At 37.6% G+C, this 14677-nt stretch overlaps 1 protein-coding gene across 1 annotated transcript; it reads right to left on the bottom strand.

Moving 5' to 3' along the window:
* Positions 1–828: 828 nt before the first annotated feature.
* On the bottom strand, positions 829–9265 carry LOC310648446 (keratin, type I cytoskeletal 19-like; the record flags this gene model as incomplete). The annotated part of the gene is made up of 8 exons (XM_083376283.1): positions 829–854; positions 2598–2827; positions 3546–3769; positions 3922–4047; positions 5118–5282; positions 6259–6415; positions 6822–6904; positions 8684–9265. The coding sequence occupies 8 exons, from the start codon at positions 9263–9265 to the stop codon at positions 829–831; spliced, it is 1593 nt and encodes a 530-aa protein (XP_083232409.1).
* Positions 9266–14677: the final 5412 nt, after the last annotated feature.

Genomic DNA, 14677 nt, shown 5'->3' with positions numbered 1-14677 from the left:
TGGACAAGACTAATGGTCCATTTTATGTTGCCAAAGTATATATTTATTGAGAATTATATTATCCCTAAATGGAGGCACAAATCCAGATTTTTGTAAAATAATTTTTACTGTAGGTAGAAAATCAGCAACACTTTTTCCTTTGTAAAAAATAATAAAAGCTCAGAGTCACTTGATAATGAGTAGTATATAAACTTAACAAAATGAAGAAAATCTGTTCCTTCAAATATAAATGGAAATTGTAAAAAAATATGTAATCCTTAATTACACATAAACACTCACCTGGCATCCAACCACACATACTTAGTTGATGCACAATTTGCCAATGTATCACAAGCTTGCATTTTGTAATGGTTGCTTAATTCTAAAAACTGCCTCTAGCAGAGCTTGGTATTGTTAATTGAAAGGTGTGTTGGGTTGTTTTAAAAAGAGTATTAATTCCCTCTGTGATTGGACTAGCAAGCCATTTGCAAAGTCTGGACCACATCTATAGATTAGTTACACTAATTAAATACTTGCATGGCAAAAATAACAAGAGACACAGATTTTTTTGATTGCAACAAGCAGCAGCAGAGCTTTATTGGACAATTTTCATCAGTATCAAAAGCCAAAGGACAGAAATGAACTGAAGAAAGATAAAGCATGTCCTCCAAGAAAGTGCTTTAAAGAGTGGATGAAACAAGGATTAAGGAGAACATGGAAATCTTTTGTGATGGTCATTGACATAGAAATGGAAGAGCAGAGACCTATCTATTGTGAGGATTTATGCAGAGATTTTGTGCAGATGTGATCTTATTTGATCGTAGAAATTCTTGGAGGAATTTGGAAGTATCAATCGCAAGATTTTCTTCCGAGTCCTATAGAAAAAGACAAAGGGGAAAATGAATCTATGGAGTAAGTGGCAAATATGTGCAATAAGAACCAAGAGGCAAAACTCGTGTGTTTTTGGTGGTCAAATGTATTTTCTAAAGACCAGGACAAAATATGTTCCTTGCAGAGACTCTCTTTATCTTGACAGAATGAAATAAACAAGCAACAAACCCTTTAGTATTATAGTTTGCATATTATTTTAGATATTTAAAAAAACTTATGAAAAAGAAAAACATTTCAGATACTGAACATTAGCAAATGCTATAAACTTATTTAAATTAATGCCTCTTGTAACTTTCTGGAGACAGGGTGTATTATGGTGTTCTGAATTTTTTTTAGAACTAATCTAAATCAACAAAACAATATTTTGTTTCAATTTATCATCGTCTTTCTGATGATACTATTCCAGGTTCTTTGCTTCATCTCAAAGGTAATCTATCTTTGCCCAGACTGTCCTGGGCATCCACACAGGTTGACAGAAAATTAAGATGTGTAGGAGAAGGAATGACAGAACCTGGGGTAGAGTTAAAAGAGGGATCAGCCTAGAATCTTTATGTAGCCACAAGTGGACCAAATCCAACCTACCTTGAATTCCATTGACCCTATCTAACTCCAAGAAGGTGTTAACCATTAGTTGAGAAGTTCCTGTACATAGACTGTTTAGCAATAAACCAGTATAATTGGGCATTCACATATGGACATGGCCTTTTGCACCTGAGGAGATGACAACTATAACCATGTGATCAAAGCTCCATCTCTTGTTTAGGTGCACCTCACTATTGGAACTGTTGATATGGGACTTCTGTGCTTTTGAGTAATCCATCAAAGGTAATTCTCCAAAAAGGAGCAAAACTCCAGGATCAAAAAGTGTGTTTTGGAGGAGAGTGTTAAAAAAAAAACTTTAAAAGTAAATGTTGAAAAAACTTGATAACCCTTTGTAAAAATGTTTGCAGGTGAAATAAAGTACCTTACAAAATTTCAAAAGTTACAGAAGAAAACTGGGATGGTAACATGTAACTGTTATGTTGGGCTAGCCCCCATTTAAATAATCCAGTTTAGATGAGACAAAGAAAATGGAAGGATTTCTTACATGGTGTCCTGAGAATCTAAGCTGGTGCCTGGAATCAGGTGTGCTTAGGATTTAGATTTTGACATAGAAGGATAAAAAGATATGCTAAATCCTGCCTCATTTCCCCCCCCCATCAGCAACCTATATGAAGCCCCCAGTTTGGTTGCCATTTGTACAAATTTTATATTCCCTATCTTTTGCTCTTCTGCCAGGCCAACAATGATGTCCTCTGCCTGTTATAGACTCCTGCCTCAAACTTAGCTCTGGTTCTTACCACTAACCTGAGAAACTCTGAACTCTGCAAAATATAGCCTCCACCACTAGTTCCAAACTTTGTGGACAACCTTAGCTGAACAAATAGATGGAACTGAACTCTCTGTTTAGGATAGTAGACGCAGAGGCAAACCCAAATGAAACATAATTCCTTAGGGTGCCAAACAGCTGCACAGATAATGGTCAGATGTGGCATGGTAGTTTTCCAGATCTGATTTCTGATTTTTCCATAGTTAACCAGATTCTGTGTATTTTTCCCATTAAAAGGATTTCCATCATTATCAAAAGAAATATGCCACATTTGAAGTCATCTTTACTGATTAATATTATTCTTTTTCGCAAGCAGAACAAGAACAGGAAAAAACATGTTGGTGATGATAATTCTCACCTGTTTTGCATGCTTGGGAATGTGAAGATGTAGGATAGGACTGAGGACGTGAAGAACTTCCTCCTCCAATATGTCCTCCACCGATGCCTCCACAGATGCCTCCTCCACTGAGGCTACCTCCGCTGATGCTTCCTCCACTGACACCTCCTCCTACACAAACGCCTCCTCCGCTGATGCTTCCACCACCTCTTCTACCACCTCCATATCCTCCTCCATATCCTCCTGAGCCACTGGAAGAAGAGAAATATAATCCATCCATCCATCAACCACTAACAGAAACTCTTACCCAGGGGAAGAATCCCCATCCCTCAAATAAAGTAACTATTATGACTTAGCATCAACTTCCAAGCTTCCTTTGTGCTCAAAAATATACTATGATTTGATCTGGGAAAGAATTCTACCTGAATTCTAAGAGAGCAGCTCCTAGCCAGTTTTGTCAATATTTGTCTACATAAACTAGTGGTCTAAGTCAATTCAAGGCAATATTATAGCATTGTTCATCATACCTATTCGTCTCCCTTTCTCTTCTTAATACTTGGGCCTTCTTTAGGCATTATACAGGTAGAGTTCCCATCTTCAAAGATTAAATACTGCTGAATTTCAGTTCACAGGGAAACCAATAAGACTGGAGTTTGAGAATAAATCAAATCTACCCTTCCTGGCTTTCATGTGAATTGATAATGTGCAGTATTACTATGCTCTAGAGACAATGGTAACTTCTGATAAAAAATGTCACTGAAGCAATGTCAGTAAGGTTTGTGTTAAGGTTATGCAGAATGCCCACCTGTCAAGTATAATATGACATCCTAAAAGGGCTAGAATCTTTCAGGAGATGCTTGTGATTTAATGATAAATGATTATCAACATGCTTTGTTCAAGAGCCCAGGCTCTTAACTCCTATTTGGAAAGAAATCAATTCACATTTTCTACATCTCCTAGTCAACATACATTTCTTGCTGTCCTTCCTCAAGCAATCGGCGGTATTGACAGATTTCCTGTTCCAGACGAGTTTTGATGCCAAGGAGCAGCTGATATTCTTGATTCTGACTTTCAATTTCACATCGGATGCTACCCAATTCTCCTTCTACGGGCTCAATCATAGCCTGAATTTGTTGCAGCTGCATGTTGTACCGACGTTCTGTATCCTCCAGATTGGTTTGCAGAGACTGAACCTGAAAATAGGGAGGCAACACATAGGACATGATCTTCAAGAAAATGCTGAGGTTCTTTCAGCAGAAGGAAGAGGAGAATAGAAATATTTGGCTATTAGACAATCACTTGTATAACATGCTGACTATAATCATTTCCACATGCTGTCACATACCATGCTAATTTGAGACTGGAGCTCAATCTCAAGGGTTTGGTACTCTCGTCTCAGCTCTGAAAGTTGATGGTTGCTTGAAGTTATCTCCTGATCACTTGTACTCACTTGTTGGCGAACCTCTTCCATCTAAAATATACAAAGGAACAAAAAGAAGAAAAAGAAAGAAAGTAATGGAACTGCATATACATGGAGGCACAACTGCCTCCAGAAGCTGTGAATACTCCAACACTGGAAGTTTTTAAGAAGAGACTGGACAGCCACTTGTCTGAAATTGTATAGGGTTTCCTGCTGGGGGGGTTGGACTAGATGACTTCCAAGGTCCCTTCCAACATTATTATTATTATTATTATTATTATTATTATTATTATTATTATTATTATTATTATTATTGTTGTTGTTGTTGTTGTTGTTGTTGTTGTTGTTGTTGTTGATGATGTAGGTGGCTTGGGAAAATTGGGAGGAGTGGCAGTGGAGTAGATCACGTTGGGATACTGATTCTTCTACTGAAAATACCTGATTCATCCTAACAAGCTAGTCCATTTATCTTTCTCTAAAGCCCTTCTCTAACTGCACAACCTTTCAAAATGGCACAATGGCATTGGTTGCTATAAACAATGCATGTTTTGTAGGGGGGAAGGGATGGAAAAGAGGTTATTGTTGTTGTTTTCTCCTTATTTATGGCTTTCCCAGAATTGCGCTATTACTGTCAATGAACTGCTGATCTGCTCCTTAGAAGCTGTTCTTATGTTAAGAATTATGCTAATCAATTCTTCCTCACCACCCGCAATTTCAGACATTTTTTGTGGAACTCTGACTCCTGTATTTCCTGCTTTTCAGCTCCCATTTACCAAACTTTATTCAGATTGCTTCTAGGATGTCTCGGGGATGTACAAATTGATATTTGGTTACTTCTTGCAACCTGCAACTTGGGCTTCTCTTAGACCAGGGGTCTTCAAACTCGGCCCTTTTATGACTCATGGACTTCAGCTCCCAGAATTCCTCAGCCAGCGTACCTGGCTGAGGAATTCTGGGAGCTGAAGTCCATGAGTCATAAAAGGGCCGAGTTTGAAGACCCCTGTCTTAGACTCTTGTCATCAAACCTCACAAAATATTTATATATGTTGCTGGTGATTAAAAGTGTTTACATTTTCTGATCACTGGAAGATGAACAGACTGCTCAAATATATTTCACTTGCCTTGCTTTCATACCAGGCTTCAACCTCTTTTCGGTTTTGTTCAATGATGTTTTCATATTCACACCGGAGCTGATCTAAACGTTGTTTCAAGTCTTGTCCAGGGGCAGCATTCACTTCAACACTGACATCACCATGTCCTCTCTGGCCTCGGAGTCCTCTCAGTGTCTGTAGCAATGGGGAAGAAGAAATGAATCATAAGAAACTGAAATTTAAAAAAGTATTTTATGGGCAGGATAACTTGATTTGTAATGTAAAAAAAACCCAAAACAGAGTAGAAGAATATTTTACATTTCCTCCTCATGAAATGTTTTTATGAAAGCTCAATGCCTGGCATACATTTATTTTGTAATCCAGATCTATATAACTTCTTATAGTTCCATGACTTCTTCGATCTAACCCTTCCCTCTCTTTGAAGTTACAATTTTGACATGAAAAGCAAAAGGACTGAACATGCCTTTGGATACTATGTAAAAGTATTCTTAGAAAACCAACTACTGGTTGGTTATTCCCAGCAAAGATAATTATGGGTAGCTGTAGCCAATATTTTTATTTTCTCATGTGTGGGTCCTTCTGGGTTACCCAGACTCACTATGGCAACAATTTTGTGAACGTTCAAGCCACAATCTACTCCCCAAATTCTGAATTTGCCTACTCAACCAAAAGACCAGAGTCTGTCTGTCTGTCTGTCTGTCTGTCTGTCTGTCTGTCTCTCTCTCTCTCTCTCTCTCTCTCTCTCTGTGTGTGTGTGTGTGTGTTTGTATATAATATTTATTTATATCACAATTATTTATATCCCATATGTTTATCCCTCTTTCCCTATGAAAAAATAAAAGAGGAAGTAGGCCTATAAAATGTGTAAATATGAGATTTGTTGAGAAGATAGATTGCTGCATTTTCATAAAATGGATGGCAAGGTGCCACTTGAAAGACATTTGTTTCCTGGGCACTGTGTGGTTAGGAATTGTGTCATTGACTATTTACTACAGAAGTATTATCTGGGGCTCTGGGCCAAGATACCTCAAGGAACAGCAGTGAAATTCATGCTTTGAATTTTGTTCCCAAACAAACTTGGGGGGGTATTGTCTGAAAAGTAAGGGTCAAGAGCTCTGAATGTTAGAGTTCTGTTCACTGACACACTTACCTCCTCATGATTCTTCCTCAGATATACCAGCTCTTCTCTGAGGGATTCAACTTCCATTTCCAGATCTGACTTGGCAAGAGTGAGTTGATCCAAGAGCGGGCGCAATCCATTAATGTCAGCTTCCACATTCTGACGAAGACTAGCTTCAGTAGTATATCTAATCCACAACAGAGTTTACAGGAAGTGTCATGATTACCACATTTGCAAAAAGTGTCCCAAAAACAAATCCTCTAGGAAAATGGTCGACAATCCCTCAAAGTACCATGAAGAGTGAAGATGCCCAGAGATTAGTGAAAGCTGGCTGTTTATGTAAATGCATGGAAAAACAGGGAAGAAAGGGGACGAAACAGAGTGTCCTCCCAGATGAAAGTACTTCAAGTTGGAAAAATTCTGAAAAGGCACATTTCACACTATGTGATTGTGTGAAATCTCCCACCTTTGAATTGTACTATTACTAGCTACTAGGAGCTTGTAATCAAGAAAGTGGTGTATCCTTTCCTCAGGTAAAATCATTGAATTCAACAAAATTAGAAGGAAGCAGGTGAGAAATGAATCATACTCACTTCAACTTAAAATCTTCAGCAGTCATCCTGGTGTTATCAATATTCAGGAGCATTTTGTTATAATCATCTGTTTCAGCAATAAGCTGAAATAAATAAATAAATAAATAAATAATAGATATGTTTATGATACAGTAATAAGTAAATTGCCATGATTGTTTTGACTGCTTGATACAACTAATGTTGAAATACTTGGTTTTGATTTGCCTGTAAGATTACAATTTAAGAAATGTGACATCTGAAAAAGTAGCACTTTTTTCTTCTTCTTCTGTCTTTCTTCTCCTACTATATTTTGGTTTGATATTAGTTCTATTTTTCAGACCTGATTTTTATGGGTATCTGCTGTGTTTTGCTTATATTTGAAGACATGGCCTCCTGCATCTATGCACCAACATTATTCAGTTTTTCTGGCTGCTGAGTTTGTGACAGTTCCCACTGAAAGCCATTTTACTTGAAAAAAAAGGATCACTGATTGACCAACCACACCTATAGCCATTCGGTGTTCCAGGTTTGAACTAAAGAACATCCATACTTGAGCGGATGCCTAGATGGAGAGTTCTGTGCACTACATGGAATCACCTGGGTACGTGGAATCACTGGGCTGCCCACCCCCTTTCATTAAGGCAAATAAGGATTTGGATCCACTTCCCAAACTGATGTCTACCAATATTCTATCTCCTAATTTTCTTTATATCTTTCTAGAAAGGATATCAAGAAATCCTAAAACATAGAGAGTGAAAGTAAAGGTAACATTTCCCATTTTAAAGTAAATACAAATATGTGTACTTCATAGCTAATTATCACTACAAATTTTCTTGCCTGCTAGGGTCCCACTTTTGCTTAATACCTTTCTGTTGATCTTTAATATATTTCTTCCTTTTAGTTTCATCTCTAAACAGATATTTCTAAATAATTCAGTCTCATAATATATGATGTTCTCAGTAAATCTGTAAGAAGAAACTAAAATCCCTGCTAAAATATACCTCTTAGAAACCCTGCTGACCCCAACCTGTTATTTTTTTTTACATTATATGACTGATCTGTATTAAATACAGGCTGAATTATAAAATAATGCATTGAAAGAATTAAGAATATTTACAATTAATAACTCTTAAATAAATAACTATGCTTTGTCATCATATCATTATTAATCACAGTCTAACAAGAGAATGAAGCATTAAAGCCTAAGTTTCTATAGCATCTGTTTAAAATATCACAATGCAGTAAATTTCTTTGTCACCAATTTAGCCTAAGTTTATCTGGGGGATAAAAAAATATTGGTGAAGTGATCCAGGTTCTAAGGGCAAACGTAATTTGAAGCATGCATGGCTGTGCAGGTCTCCTCTGTCAAGAATGTCTGCTATGGCAACCTTTCTCATCTGGAAACACCTTTGGTTCCAGGAGTTCTCAACTCATATTTCAAAGGTCAGTGAACCACTGCACAGTCCTAATAAATAATTTAAAAGGTTGCTGCCATAACCATCACCACCACAAAATAACAAATTCTTATACTGATGTTTTCTTTTTCCTACTTAGCTCTTTTTCTCCTTCTATAATGTAGGAAGGAGCAGGAATATTATTGATTTTGATTTCTCATTTACTTAGAAAAGCTATAGATTATGAAGAATTAAATTTAATTTAACATTAGTGTGCAAGAAACAATTGATATAGGATTAAACTCTATGCTTATTTACAAAATGATTATTTCTATCTCATCTCATCTCCTACAAAACTGATTGTGATCTCTCTTTTTGACACTTCTCCTTCCAAATTCTCTTTCATTTTTATGGGCCTTCCCACTTCATCTTTTACATAGATGGCACTAAAGCTGCAATCTATCTTATGAACACAGATTGTATACATACCTCATTGTAGGCTTGGTCAATTTCTTGGTAATAGTGACTATAGTCCTTGTCTGGTCCAATATCACCATGCTTCTGATACCATTCTTTGATCCAGATCTCAAGCTGACAATTTTCATCTTCCAGTCTTTTCACCTGGTCCAGATAATTAGCCAGGCGATCATTAAGATTCTGCATGGTTGCCTTTTCGTTGCTGGAGAACAGTCCTCCATCACCACCACCAAAACTACCACTGCTGAATGGGTAGCTGCCACTGCCATAACTGCCACCACCATAGCTGCCACCGCCATAGCAAACACCACCATATCCACTTCCGCCATAGCCACCATAACTTCCACCACCATAGCTGCCACCACCATAGCTGCCACCACCATAGCAGCTACCTCCATAGCTTATTCTCCCTCTACTAATTCTCCCACAGCTACCACTGCTGAAGCCACCTCCTCCATATCCACTCCGGGATCCTCCATAACTTTTTCCAGAAAGTCCCCTTGAGGACCCTGAGGATGTAATCTTGATGCTGCCTCCACTACTGATCCTGCCACCTCCACCAATGCTTCCACCACTCTTAGTGCCACAGCTCATAGTGATTTAGATTTAGAATCCAAATCTTAGAAAAGCCCCACTTTAGCTGCACAGCCTGGTACTCGGATTCCAACTGCAACCCTTCATCTCAGCTGTCCTTATTTATATTTCCTGTGGAGGGAGTTGCCACAAAGGCTGCTCCTGGTCCCTCCCGTGGTGTTTGCCAATCCCTTTGTTTATGCCAAAAATTATCTCCCAATGGGAGCGGTTTTTTTTAAAGTTATCAAAGGGAATCTAATACGTAGCTGGCTTTGTCACTCCCACAGAAATTTTAAATGATGATAAAGATATAGCTGCATATTCAGCCTTATATTTTGCTAATTTCTCCTGTATGTCTCAACTTTTGTCTGCCAGCACATCATCATCTTTGGCAGTGAAGGAAAATGCCTTCATAAGTCTGTACATAAAAGGACAAGGGTGAATTTGTCTTTTACTGGTCATCCTTGAACAGATTACTTATGCTTAATGAAGATTCATTGAAATCAATGGGGCAAGGTTGTGTAACTAATTTTGTCCCTCACTTTACATTCTAGGATATGCCAATAAGGAACAAATATGGTTTGTTAGTTCTCACTGCTCAATATCATCGCTGTAATTTTATGGAACTGATATTCTTTATATTCTCTCTAGCAAAATTCTTTTGCAACCTAATTTACAAAACAAATGTCAAAAAGTTCCTTTTAAAATCCAAGTATTGAGTCAAGATTATTATAATTTCATAATTTATCACTAAAATGGAAATTAATCATTAGAAAGAGAAGGACCAAGAGAGAAGTTGACACCAACTCTTAATTGCCCATTGACTCTTAGCAACCACAGTTCTTGGATATTGTAAATTAATACAAACAATATTCTGGGGAGGATGATATTAACACTTTAATACATTTTTAATTAATATAAATAGCTCTGTGGTTTTTATGTTTTGTTTTGATGGTAGTTAAAATACACAAAATTAAATAAATTGCATAGATTCTTTTCATAGTAGAATATGTTGTTGTTGTTAGTTGTGAAGTCGTGTCCGACCCATTGCGACCCTATGGACAATGTTCCTCCAGGCCTTCCTGTCCTTTACCATCTTCTGGAGTCCATTTAAGCTCACACCTACTGCTTCAGTGACTCCATCCAGCCACCTCATTCTCTGTCGTCCCCTTCTTCTATTGCCCTCAATCTTTCCCAGCATTAGGCTCTTCTCCAGTAAGTCCTTCCTTCTCATTAGGTGGCCAAAGTATTTGAGTTCTAGCTTCAGGATCTGGCCTTCTAAAGAGCAGTCAAGGTTGATCTCCTCTAGGACTGACCGGTTTGATTGCCTTGCAGTCCAAGGAACTCGCAGGAGTCTTCTCCAGCACCATAGTTCAAAGGCTTCAATCCTTTGGCGCTCAGCCTTTCTTATGGTCCAGCTTTCACTGCCATACATTGCAACTGGGAAGACCATAGCCTTGACTATACGCACTTTTGTTGACAGGGTGATGTCTCTGCTTTTTAGTGTGCTGTCTAGATTTGCCATGGCTTTCCTCCCAAGGAGCAAGCGTCTTTTAATTTCTTGGCTACAGTCCCCATCTGCAGTGATCTTGGAGCCCAGGAAAATAAAATCTGTCACTACCTCCATTTCTTCCCCATCTATTTGCCAGGAATTGAGAGGGCCAGATGCCATGATCTTGGTTTTCTTAATGTTTAGTTTCAACCCAAGTTTTGCAGTCTCCTTCTTCACCCGCAACAAGAGGCTCTTTAGTTCTTCTTCACTTTCTGCATATCTTATGTTGTTGATGTTTCTTCCGGCAATCTTAATTCCAACTTTTGATTCATCTAGCCCTGCTAGTAGAATATAAGGTAGAGTAATTTTTGATCAATAAAGAGAATTATTTTTAAAATTTGCAAGAAGGGACAAATTCACACATGGGAGGAGCAATAGTATGCCATAAAAAAGTGAAATTCAGATTTTTAGCCTGATTTTTATTTTTCTGGACGAGATTCTGGATATTTTTTCCCCACTGTTTATACTTTGTGATGTAGTGGTAACAACATTTAACTCTAATTTCTTGTCAAGAATGTCTTTCAATAGAAGACATTGAATACTAAGAGGCTAAACATAAATGGATTTCCAGCCTAATTAAATTCCTTCCTTAGATATCTTTGTAATATTTTTTATTTATATTGTTCCTTTGGGTGGTTCTTTTCCATTTAACACAGCCTTGAGAACCTGTGCACAGCTGGCACCACGTTCTATTTAAATTTCCGCTTGTATCATTCATTAATTCAGTATTTAGCTGAATTTTTAAATATTTACCTGGTATTACTGAACCATTTTTATAACCTGCCTGACGGGTGTTGAACATAGAGGTGGGGAAGGGGGTGGGAAGTCTGTGGTGCACCAGTGGTTGCCATCTTTAATTCACTGATCATCTTTTTACCCATTTTATTCCATAGCTTATCATATTTTGCTTTATCTCATTATTGTTTTCATGCAGATAATGTTGCTGTCCAAATCAACAAGTTTAGCAGATACTTCTGTTTTATTTAATCTTTAATTATGATGTACCAGTTCAGACCAAGATCTTTTTCATAATTCATCTCTCCATTCTGTAGAGGATCTTGTCCAAGTGGACATGCATATTACCATAATTAACACATTTGGGTTGCAAAAAAATCTGGATGACTACCAGATATAGAGCACCTAGCAGTTTTTCAGATCTTCCCTTAGTGTGCTTACTATATAGCAGTATAAAAAGCAATTACATTGTACTCCAATAAGCTGACATAATTGAAAGTTATTGCATACATCTGAATGTTTGTACATATTTTAAAAGATGTATTTGAATGTACTATGATTTAAAGACTTTGGTGGTGAATGACCATGAGTAGACACTCTCTGAATGCTTAAAAATAATATGACAGTAGTTAAATGCATGGAGTTAGGATTAGACAGTTGTAGTAAATCAGTAGATTTTTATTTAAATGGGGTGTGGGTGTGGGTGTGTTTGTGTGCTCGTGCATGGTTTTATTTTACATCGCAAACTGAGGAGAAAAGAACATGAATCCAATACGCAGTAGGAAAATTTGTAGAAGCAAGAAAACTGAAATGTACACAACCATTCCTTCTTATTTGTTACATATTCATGTGGTTTGGTCCAGTCCAACCTCTAAAATCAAAAGGCTAATGTCAGATATTTTTTTTTCCCAGATTTGTTCCTTCCTGAAATGTTGCAATTAGAATTTCTGGGTAAGATGCAGCTTGCTGTAATTATAGCAGCTAAATCAGGTTCAGCAGCATCAATCTATTGCCTGTTAACTAATTTAGGAAGAGGAGGGAAAAAAAAACAGAGCATCTGTCCCAACCCTCTTTTGTTCCCTGGGCTGTGCTGCGACGGCTAAGATTTAAACAACTGATAAAAGAAGTATTTTCATCTTGTGTACAACTCACAATGATCACACCCAGAGTTTCCTCATCGATCACCTTTCCTTACTAAGCATCTCATACTAAGCAAACATCTCATTTAATAAGACTTCCCTAAACTGTCTAAACTATGCAGATGTGGTTTTGCTAATATAATCTACACATATTCCAGGGACTGCTTACTTCAGCTCTATTTTCCCCTTTACTCACTCTTTAAACAAGGTTAGCAAAGATGGGACTGTTTTCTAAATCCTTTCTCTTTTGGTTTCTCCTTTTTTTGTTTGCTTTAGCCAACTGCATACAGACCTACAAGAGTTCATTTAGTGACTTGCAAATTACAATGGTCCTGAAAAAGTGACTTATGACCATTTTTTACCCTTAGGACTGTTGCAGCATTCCCTATGGTCGCATGATCAAAATTCAGGTGCTTGGGAACTGACTCATATTTATGACGGTTGCACTGTCCTGGGGTCACACGATAGTCTTCTATGACCTTCTGACAAGCAAACTCAATGGGGAAGCCAGCTTCACTTTAACAATCATGTCACTAACTTAACAACTGCAGTGATTCACTGAGCAACTGTGGCAAGAAAAGTTGCAAAATGGGGCAAATTAAATTCCTCAATAAATATTTCACTTAGCAACAGAAGTGTTGTGCTCAGCTGTGGTCATAAGTTGAGGATACCTGTTTAAAAGAATGAAGACATGGATTTATGACCATTTGCTTATTTATGGAGATGCATTTTGAAGGACCATTACTTTGCAATGATTTATTGTGATTTTTGATGCTTTGTCATTTCATAATGAGGCAACCCTTTCAACCTTCCATTGCACTGTGTGCAACATGGCTGTACATGCTTCATAAATGATTAGAAAGAGGAGATGTTTCAGAAGATGTTGACATGAACAGATGTGTCTGCTTTTACAGTCATGTTTTAAATCCAACTCTAATCCAATTCTGTTCGTTGTCAGTAACCATTAATACATCCATTCCAACTTTTTCTCCACTATCCTGGGAGTGGGTAGGATTAAAGCCCACATGAAAAAAATTTATCCCTAGGGAATTACAGTATGTTCCCAGAAGAAGACATGGGAACAAGTTCCATTTTGCACAAAGCTAATATTTACAGGACTTTGATCCAGGAGTAGTTATCCCTTTATTGACCTTGTTGTCTCTTTACAAATTTAGCAGGAGACAAGGATATGTACCACTATTGAATGCCTAATGAGCTTAGAATTACAAGAGTTCATTACAGCTGGCTCTCCCATTTTTTAACCTTACATGGTGACTTAGAAATTTGAAAGGGTTTCAAAGTTTAATATCCTTTCTGTTAAGTATTATGTTGAAAGCTCCTACTTGAAGATAGGATGTTTGCCTGTAGAAGCTACTGAGGGACAGTTTGACTGTTCCAGTATTTCCTAGACAGTTGAACCAAGTTTTAATTTCTTAGCAAACATGCATGCAGTACCACACAATGAAAATCCATATGTTCCAGGAAATCAGATTCAACTGCCTATTATGGAAATTCCAACATCTATTATGAGTTGAGATTACTATTCCCATTCAGTATGTTTAAGTTTTCCTTGTTTGAAGGAAACCTTTAACCTGTGTTAAAACTGAATAGCCCTCCCTCAACAGAGGGGGAGGGATAAGAAACACCTATCTCCTGTCTACAACACAGTCCTTTCAGCATTTCCCAAAAGATTCCACATTCATTTCCACTCTGATTCAGGTGACCCTGGGGGCACAGATAAGATGGTCTCAATGGCTCTTGCTAACAATCAGATGAGTGAAAAGAACTCTGATCCTTCCACTCCCCCCTCCATCCTGTCGGTACTAAACTTTCCACCTCCAGACCCCACCATTGAGTCAGAACTGATGAAGCTTCTTGAATGAGAAGTGAAAAGTCTTCTTACTCAAGAAAAAAAAATAGTTCAGCTGCTTTTTGGAAAAAATATATGTTTGAGACAACCATGACCTGGATGTCTCCATAGACATTTAACTTTTGGAAGGCTATTCA

The sequence above is a fragment of the Vipera ursinii genome (assembly GCF_947247035.1).
Source record: "Vipera ursinii genome assembly, chromosome: Z".
Taxonomy (NCBI): Eukaryota; Metazoa; Chordata; class Lepidosauria; order Squamata; family Viperidae; genus Vipera; species Vipera ursinii.
This window is presented reverse-complemented; position numbering and strand designations above follow the sequence as displayed.